Genomic DNA, 10,029 nt, shown 5'->3' with positions numbered 1-10,029 from the left:
ATTAAATTTTAAATGGGAATAAATCCCATAAACCCTTACCCCACAAAGAGGCATTTGTGATATTTTGAGTGCGTAAATGGGAATCATGTAGTCAACCATAATATAAAATTCTTAGGGGGTGCTTGTTGTCATTTGAATTGTCTCATTAGATTGACTTAGCCTATCCAAGCTTTTAAATGTGTGGGGATTCAGCAAATAAAAGAAAACACGGAGATGCTGATTGTCCAGCTTTTTGCACGATGTTTAAAATGCCACAAGCCTAGTAGTGTAGAGAAAACATTCAATAAAGAAACAGCAAAGTCAATTGGAAGAAAACATTTATTTTCTTGTTATCCAAACATAATTTCAGTTTAAGTAAATAATAAAAAAAATCTCTAAATCCATTAAAGCTTTGAAGTCAGAAGACATGAAGAGACAATGACTGCTTTCCTGCAGAGTCTCAGATAACATGAATAATTCCATTTGTAGTAAAAATGAGACAGTTCATGGACAGTTACATTTCTGTGACCAGGTGTAAAAATTCTCCAAGATATTGCCAGTAAAATTGAAATAATGCCACCAATGATAACAGCCTCAAGATTTATATTTAAATCCCAAGCCTAATTACGATGTTTGAAATTTCTTTATGCATATCACTTAAAGAAATCGATCTATGACACAACACATTGAAACTTTGATTGAGATTTCAAGATCTTATTTTTGCAATACTCCCAGCACTTTAAAAATAATGCACTGATTCAGCAATATCCTATACAAACTCAGAAAGCAGCTTCCTCTTGTAGAGTTAATGCCATTCCACTCATGCAAAAGGTAGAAGATAAAAGTGCTCTGCCATGAATCTAAACCCTAAACTGACAGATTGGATCAAATTAAAGAGGGGTTTCAGCAAATGCTGTAAAGCTCTTCACACGAGCAAAGAACAAAGGTGTGTACATTTTATCGATGTCAAATGTGGTAACAGCAGTCTCACCAGTTGACCTAAAAAATGAAATTTAAAAATTAGACATACTTTGCAAATTATGTTATTATTATCCTCATTATCCTGAAAGATAAGTATGAATACAAGTGTTAGGTTAGTAAATATTAGTAACTATTAAAACTTTGAAATATTTCAATGGAACTTCTTTCATAAAACATTAATTCCTGTATTTAAACCAAGAGTTAGCATGGTATCATAAGATTTAGATTAATAATGGAGAAGAGCAAGGAACAATCAAAGTAAAACTTCTAAATTGGTAGAGGACTAGCTAACTTCAACACGATGAAAGGGGATCTAGCCAGGGTAAAATGGAGTCAAAGGCTGACAGAAAAAATTATCATAGAACAAAAGTTGTTCTTTAAGGAGGGGATGCTTCAGGTATAGGCTAGGTACATTCCAACAAGGGCATCCAAAATCTTTTGAAGTCCATACTGTATTGCATAAAATCTCGAGCCAGCTTTCTTGAAAATTAATCTACAATCTGTACACTCCTGCATCAGAATTTGTAAACATACTTGTACGTTTCAATCTCTGGGTGTAATCTGCAGTTACAGAGCAAAGACAGCCTGAACCTGGATTAAGGACCTGACCTGACACCAGAATGAAGAGGAGCAAGACTGACACTCAGCTTGTATTTGTAAGATGTACAAGTTTAGTGTTCAAGCAAAACTGATCACCTTTGCATTGACTCAACTTGTAGTGCGCTGCACTTCTGACACGAAAGCCCTGCTCACACCCAAAGTCCTTTGATCAAAGTCGTAAATGGTATCCCTGAGTGTGAAAATGTGGCATTTCCAATTCCTGACATATTTGCTGTGTTTGACAAAGCCACCTATGCCATCCCCCTTTGTTTCACAACTCCATGAAACTGGTCTTCAATGGCTCCTCTTTTAACTGGCCCCATGCATCCAGCTCACATTCAGAAATGGCTTCTCTTCCTGCTCCAAACAGTCACTGGAGTTCCCGAATGATTGATTCTCGTGCGCCCCATCCTTCATCCAGCTTTTTCCTGTAGTGTCATTTGCAAAGTCAGCTTCTACATGCATGCTGATAACTTCTGTCAACCACAAATTTAACATTGCACTGCAGGGAAACCAACTCTGAGGAAATAAAAAAAGGAAAAGAGAAAACTTCGACGATAGGGGCTGCCTGGAGGGGGGTGGGGAGTGGTGGTGGGAGAAGGGAGGGAGTTGGCGTGGGGGAAACCACAGAGTGTAGAGTGGCAGGGATTAGGTTCTTTGCAACATTCCACATATACTTTTACTTACAGCCTACCTCCCGCCTTAGACTCGGGCCTAATTGACCCCCAACTGCCCAAGGCTCGGGGCTGAATGTCCCTCCTGCACGAAACTTGGGACTGAGTGACAACACCTGTCCCCCCCACCCCTGCTTTGGGCTGCCGGACCCCCTCTCCTTAACTCAGTTTTCAGTGGGTCCTCTGCTCCTCTCCCAGGCTCCTTGGCTCCAATCCTGAGTCGTGGCAAGTGGGCTGATGCCACGGCATGCACAAGCACCAAAGGTACAAGGGCAACTACAAGAGGAGACTCCCCAGCAGTTCCCTGTCACTACCTCAGAAATATGGGGCAAATGGTGACGGAGGGAGAAACAGTATGGGATGTGTGACAATCGGCTAAATTACGGGCCGATTCTGTAAAATAACGGACCTGCTGTGCTGTCAAACCTTAAGGATTGTAAATGTTGCATTGGAGCAATTTCTGGTACAGGAGAAAGCTATACCAATGGAATGGTATACCATTTACCTGAATTGAAAGAGCATCAAACTCCTTTTTCAGAGATTAAATAAAAGCAGTGGGGGATAGGTTTAAACATAGTATGGCAGAATCTTGGGGGAAGTCTAGGTATGAAACTGCTGGTAGGGAGTAAGATTAATTAAGCTATTGCAACAGAAATGAAAGGCTTAGCAGATAGAAGTAAAAGGGAGCGTACATGAGCTAGTGAGATAAAAGAAAACTTGTTGCAGGAGGACAAGTTATATCAAAAACTTAAATGAGAAACTAGAAATCAGAATGGGGTCAATGCTCTAAGCAAAAGCTAAAGTCAGATTGAGTGGTATTTATATGAATGCACAAACATTCAAAACATAGTTGGAGAGTTGAAATCATTAATAAGTAGTAGCTATAATAGAGAAATGGCTGAAATTTGAACAAGACTAGGAATTTAGCATTCTTGGCCACAACATTTTCAAGAGGGAGACAGCACGAGAGAGAAAAGGTGAGGGAAAAAAAAGTGTATGGTGGTGGTGTTACTGGATTCTATCTAACTTAATCATGTGCAGGGGGGTGTATTAAGAATCCAAATGGATCCATTTAAGAAATAAGGAGAGAAATGGTGCCTCCCTTGGTGTACATTAAACCATCAAACAGTGGAGTCAAAAGAAGAGGGGATAATCTCCAGTTACTTAAGGGAGATATATAACAAAAACAGGGCAACAATGTTTGTTGATTTAAAGAATTTCATGGTGATCTGGAACATAAGTAATGCCTGTGGTCAAAGTGGAAAGTACATGCAGGACAACTTTCTAGATGAGTCAGTTTAACATCAGGGTGGGTAAGGTTTTAGAAACAACAATCAGGCAAAAAGCAATCAATTGGTACTTGGAGAAGTTTGAGTTGGTTAAGGAGAGCCAGCACTGATTTATAAAAGGCAGATTATGTTTGCCCAATCTAATTGAAGTTTTTGATGAAGTAACAGAGAGACTAGATGAAGGGAATGCAATTGATGTTGTCTATATGGATTTTAAGAAAGTGACACAGTGCTACATAAAAGTACAAAATTGAAGCTCGTGGAACAGAAGGGTCAGTGTTAGCTTGGATAAAACAACTGGCTCAAGTTCAGTGGTGTTCTCTAAGATTCAGTGCTAGGACCATTGCTTTTATAAATGGCTTGGATATTAAAATAGAATAAAATTTGAAGATGATACTAAACTTGGAGATGTAGCAAAAAGTGAGGATGATGCCACTGGCTGCAACAGGCCATAGTTGGATTAGCAAAATGGGCAGGCAAGTGGCAGATGGAATTTAATAAACAGAAGTATGAAGTAATGCATCTTAGCAGAAGGGATAGGGAAAGGGAATAAAGACTCAACGGCACAAATCTAAAGAGTGTGCAGGAACAGAGGGACCAGGGTGGTGGTGGTGGTGGGGGGAGGAGAGTTCATACACATGGATTTTTGAACGTGCTAGCTTCTCTTCTTGCTCCAAAATTCAAACTACTGATGTTATGGAAGAGCTAGTCCTTCTACACCGCATGGCAACAGTCCCATCATGTGGCAGTCACCTTCTGGTATCATGGGGGCTTTTTCAACAGGCATTTTAATTCTGGGCAAAGTTGGTTCACTCTAGTTGTGGGTGGAAGACATTACAAACTATTTAACGTAAAGTTAAGTGAGTTTTATTTAGGATATAGGCCATCTTCTGGAAAACTAAGCATTTTACAATGCTGGATTCTCATACTGTCTTTGTCCAGTGACTTCTGCTATGAAGTGTCCATTACTGGATGTCAGCTAAGTACTGAAACATGCCTTTATCTCCCCAGTCTCTGGCGAATGGCTTACTAACTGTCTTGATGCAATCATGAGGAACAGACACTTACTGGTAGGCAGCAGACTGCATGGAATCACACCCCAGGAAGATTCAGTGCTTTCAAGTGATAGCTTCTCAGAGGCAAACTGCTGAAAATATCCACTTTAAGGATTATTATAAAATTATATCAATTATTGCAGCAGCACACTAATACTCACTTATAGGTAATCAGGCATGAGTGGTGAAGCCAAACGAGTTTGTTAAATCGCTGTCGACCACTGGAACATAGTTGTAATCCCACGTGAAAACTATGCTCTGTCTCAGGAGCAGAAGCAAGAGTGCGCCGATGATATCTGTATTTCTGATACTCTGCAACCTTCTGTTTCACAAAGGAGAGAACAAATCACATTTAAAAAAAATTAACATTTCCTTCAAACAAGGACAGAAATGCTGATTTATATTTGCCATTCTTTAACTACAAGAATTCCTGAAACTATGTTTACAATAATTATAACAAGGTAAATGTTAAAAAAAGACTATTAACATTTGCAATGATGAAAAAGTTAAAGGAATACAATATAACACACAAGTTATTTTCGTCTCTTCCTGGGCTGGAAGTTTTCTTGAAGCTGCTTCAGCTTGGTCACTGAGGAATTAACAGCAGCAGATCATGAAATGCTCAGAGGAAATTCCTAATCTTAACCTCTCTACTTTTCTAGCTACTATCATTTTCAGAAATAATACCCAACTAGCAGTCATAGTCAGGCTACTCAGCCTGAAGGAATTCCATCCAATGGTTTGATTCCCTATTATCATCATATAACCATCGAAGACACTTCTCGGCACAGAAAGTTCAAGATCTGGAATATCAACGTTGACTTTCCTAACCTGACAATGAGAATAAAGGCAGTCCGGCTGTTCCATCAGTTACTAGCTCCAATAACACAGAAAGGGACTGAATTTGAGGCCTTCTTGCTCTTTAATGAGTGCCACTGATCTATTGTGTTAACTATGTCTTAAAATTTCTAAACAAACAGTTAATTTCTCCTTTTCTTTGAATATTTCTTAATTATTGTTTCTCAAATCGTGAAGTAATGTAATTACTTTTTGAAAAAAACGAAAATTTATGCCACATCCATTGATTTCTAAAGACCATTTTCTGTTTCTTATGTGTAGAATGATACAACTCCAGTCACTCAGTCATCCACTACCTACCTCCTCCTTCTTCTTCTTAGCCAGGACAGCAAATACTTTGGTTTGGTTATCTGTTTCTTGCGAGAGCCGATAATGACCAAAGAGGACAGCATCCATTCTAAGGTGAAGTAGAAAGAATGCTCAGGAATGAGCTACCCCCAAAACTTCCATGAGACTAATTCACAAATCATATTAGCACAAATGAAACTAATGCATGTGACTTGGCTTTAAAAACCACTTTTGTTCAGTTAATTGGTCTGTCTACTTTCCAACTATTGGTCAAACATCTTGATGGGCCGCAAATACTTTAGTTTCAAATTTCTAAAACTAATTTGTATCATACTCCATCAGTAAAATAGAAAGAAAATTAAAATATAACATGTTCGAAATGCACAAAAGGAAGAGTCAGGTTATTATACTTCTGGAGTTCGCCCAGAATTCCTTCACTTAATAGATGTGGCACAGAAGGCAGCTATTTGACACATCCTGACTGTGCCAGCTCTTTGAGTGATCAAACAATTTCATTCCCCTGCCCTTTTCCCTCAGTCCTACAAATGTTTCCCCTACAAGCATTTATCAATTACTACTTTGAAGTTTTATTGAATCTGCCTCCACCATCCTCTTAGATAGTGCTTTCCAGATAATCACAGCTCACTGTGAGAGAAAAAAAATGCTTCCTTATGTTGCTTTTGGTTCTTCTGCCAATTACCCTAAATCTATGTGTTTGAGTTACTGACCCTTCTGCCAACGAAAATTTCACATTATTTACTCCATTAAAATCCTTCATTATTTTGAACACTTCTATTAAGTATACCCATAACCTTCTCTGCTCGAAGGACAACAGTCCCAACTTATCCAGTTCTCCACATAACTGAAGTCCTGCATTCCTGGTGCCATTCTAATAAATCTCCTCTGCATCCTCTCCAAGGATTTCACATCCTTCCTGAATTGTGGTGCTCAGAATTAGACATATGTTCTCGCTGGAGCTGAACCCACGATTTAGAAAGCACTGGCAGAACCTCCTTGATTTTGTATCTTCTGCATTTATTAATAAAGCCAAGAATCCCATATTCTTATTTAACAGCCATCTTAACTTGTCCTGTCACTTTCAAGGGCTTGCATACGTTTACACAAGATCTCTCTGTCTCTGCATCTTTAAAATTGTATAATTTAGTTCATAATGTCTCTCAGCATTCGTCCTGCCAAAATCAGCCACTTCACGTCTCTCTGCATTAAATTGTATCTGATATGTGTCTGCTCATTTCGCCAACCTGTTTTCCTCAGCTAAGATCCTCCTCAGATTTCCAAGTTTTGTATGAACTGTATACTTGGACATTATTCCTTGTATCCCAAGGTCATTAATATATATCAAAAAGAGCAGTGGTCGTTAGATCAACCCTTGGGGAACACCACTGTAATACTTCCTTTCAACCTTTAAAACAACTGCTCACTAATACGCTCTCCTATCTGTCCCTTTGTTAAATTTGAATCCACAGAGCCACTGTAATCCTACAGGCCTCAATTTTACTAACTAGTCTATATGCGGTACTTTATCAAATGACTTTTGAAAGTTCATGTACATAAGAAAAGGAATCGGCCATTAAGCCTCTTGGTAGTAGCACAAATCTCACCCCGCCCATTCTTGAGATTTTGGGTCTGTATGCCTCTCCACCCTCTCCCCGACAGTATTTTGGTGACAGCAATCTGATTCTACCCACTTGAACATATAATCAAATTGGTAACCCTGTAGAATATTTCTTAGTATGACTCTTTTTCATAGATAATCTAGTTTCAGCCCTCATTGATGCTATTCTTGGTTAAGCACCACCTTACCCTGCCCAGACTTTATCCTTTATATTTTTCCTGAAGTCTGTCTCTAGATCCAGTAACCAACCTTGCCCCGAAGGTGTTCTTTTTACAGTTAAATCCTTTTCATAGTTGTCAGAACTTCCATGGCCAACCTGCCACTCCAACCGCTGTCTCATTTCACATCCTGTATGGTATAACCTCTTCCTTTCCTCTCCTTATTTTGCCCTCCCTCCTAATCAGATCATGCCTCCACTCTTATTCTCCTTCTTCCCATCTTTCTCCTCTCCTCACCACACCCTCTTTCATTGCCTTCCTCCACCCGCTAATCCTGCTTCAGCTGAGCTCTGGATTAGGTTTTGCCAGCCTGCGTACAACCCATAGAAAATTGAGTAGTACATAAAAATGTTATAAATAGCACGTACCTCCTACAAGTCTCACACTTTTCCTATTATCCTTGATTTGACAAAACAGATATTTGGTCTGACATCATGTATTACACAACATAACACCCCTGTTCTTATAATAATGCAGCTTTTTATTCACCATGAGCAATACCATGGGATATTTGATAGATCTGATACATAGGGGTGAATGTCCCACCTAGAGCGGGGATGAGGGTGTGATGGAGGCTAATGGAGTGCAGAGACCAAGAAGATTGAGAGCCTTGGCTTGCAGTTAGGCAGGGACAAGTCTGGAGAAGGCCTATCTTGTCCTGCAGCCTACACCCCAACTAGTTTAGTGGGGTGGGGAGGAGGTTGGTGGACTTGGAGGAGGGGCTGCGGGGTGGAGAAATGGGACATTGTCTGATCAAGGGGTTGTCCAGGAAGGCACGCTGGATCCAGCAGGTAAGTGGAAAAGCACTTACCTGCTAATCCAGCATCCCCACTCCTCAGTTTAGCTTGTGGGTTTACAGAGGACTGTGAACCCCAGCCATCCACCATGAACTTTCAAATGGTGAATACAAATGAGGCACGCAGCCGCATTCCAATATTTAAAACGTCAGCCTGTTTCCTTGAAGTGGCTTGGTCGCCTGTCCTTGTTAAAAATGAAAGTGGGTGGACTGGAGGGGAGGGGTTGGGGCCAGGATGCAGGCTTATAACACTTTAATCCCCCTAACAGACAAAAACCTTCTTGCTTTTTGAGTTTAAAATTCCCTCTGAAGCATGCACAGAACCAACAATGCAACATGAACATCTGTTGTCTTACAGTGCAGACTGCAAATATTAGCATCATTTTAGAATCACATGGCATGGTTGATCGCTGAACTTCTGAAAGCACTTGATTATTACCTTGGAGACCTGACGGATAAGCGGGGGACTATGGATTGAGGATCCTCTGGCGTGGTCAGCATTATTACCTGACTGTCTGGGAAGAATCGCAGATATCTGGTAACATGAAAAATATCAAACAAGGATCAATAACTGTAACTCCTGCACTCCTGACAGGCATGGGTACATTGTAAACCAAAGTTAGGTCCATTCTTTAATTGAAAAACAATTTCTTTGAATTTTCCATTACAACTTCCATTTTCATAATAGGAAGAAGTTTTAAATGGGATCCTTCATTAGCCTCACAACAATAACAATGTCATGTGGCATTAGATATGAAATTTAACACATGGATCAAAACACCAATATAACATAAGCAAAACTCATCAAAAATGCCTATGCAAAAATATTGAGACATTTGTTCAAATAAATTTGAAAACATGACTGTGAACACACTGAACTACAAACTGAAAATTCATGAATCCAAAATCTATTCAAAGATTCTTTGAGTCACAAGAGCAAAAGAGGTAAATAATGGGATTGTGTTGGAGAAAACCAGTCAAAACAAAAAGCAGTAAAAACGAATAAAACTACTGTCCTTAAATAATTTTCTCTGTAAGATACTGTTTCAAGTAATTTTAATACTTTACTCAATATTTTCTTCTCTCACGGCTCCCTCCAACTAAATTGCTGTTTCTGTAATTCTCAGTTGTAAACTGGTACTAAAGTCGTAAAGGAATTGAAAACCTGAAACCAGTTATTGTCAAAAATGAGACATAAATGCATTTAAAACCTGCCACACTTGCAACCTCTAGCAGATCCAGTGAAATGACTCTGTCTTGGCTAATTTCACAAATTTTCACCTCACACATGGAAGAAAAAAATCAACCAATCAGTGCTACGATAACGAAAGCTAATTAAATTCAAGTTGAAGTTTAAAGCACAACTGTTCTGCCTTCTTTCTTTTATTTTATTATTCCGCTGGAAATTCTTATCTAACATCACAGCAGGAGTATATACCACATGGACTGCAACAGTTCAAGAAATCAGCTCACCACTGCCTTATGAACAATTAGGGATGCGCAATAAATGCTGGTTTCACAAATAAGAAAATATAAAATGACTCCCACTACTTTTATCACCCCCCCAACAAAATCTATAAACTATGTATAAAGACATCCCTATCAGTGCCACTATTTTCATTTTCTATTCTAATATCTCATTTGTCTTTCATACC

At 39.2% G+C, this 10,029-nt stretch overlaps 1 protein-coding gene across 13 annotated transcripts in view; it reads right to left on the bottom strand.

Moving 5' to 3' along the window:
• Positions 1-300: 300 nt before the first annotated feature.
• Positions 301-10,029, bottom strand: part of fbxo9 (F-box protein 9) — a 94,858-nt gene continuing 85,129 nt past the window's right edge. For 11 of the 13 annotated variants that reach the window (XM_041187877.1, XM_041187867.1, XM_041187870.1 and 8 more), the window contains 4 exons: positions 8,814-8,909; positions 5,737-5,833; positions 4,740-4,900; positions 301-978 (listed from right to left, as the gene is read on the bottom strand). In XM_041187877.1, coding sequence (XP_041043811.1) covers positions 870-978; positions 4,740-4,900; positions 5,737-5,833; positions 8,814-8,909 — 463 coding nt within the window. In that variant the 3' untranslated portion in view covers positions 301-869. Of the gene's footprint in view, positions 979-1,656; positions 2,080-4,739; positions 4,901-5,736; positions 5,834-8,813; positions 8,910-10,029 lie in introns of those variants that run through there. The other 2 variants (XR_005943026.1, XM_041187869.1) reach the window with 2 other exon arrangements.

The sequence above is a fragment of the Carcharodon carcharias genome, chromosome 5, assembly GCF_017639515.1.
Source record: "Carcharodon carcharias isolate sCarCar2 chromosome 5, sCarCar2.pri, whole genome shotgun sequence".
In the NCBI taxonomy this organism is placed as follows: domain Eukaryota; kingdom Metazoa; phylum Chordata; class Chondrichthyes; order Lamniformes; family Lamnidae; genus Carcharodon; species Carcharodon carcharias.
This window is presented reverse-complemented; position numbering and strand designations above follow the sequence as displayed.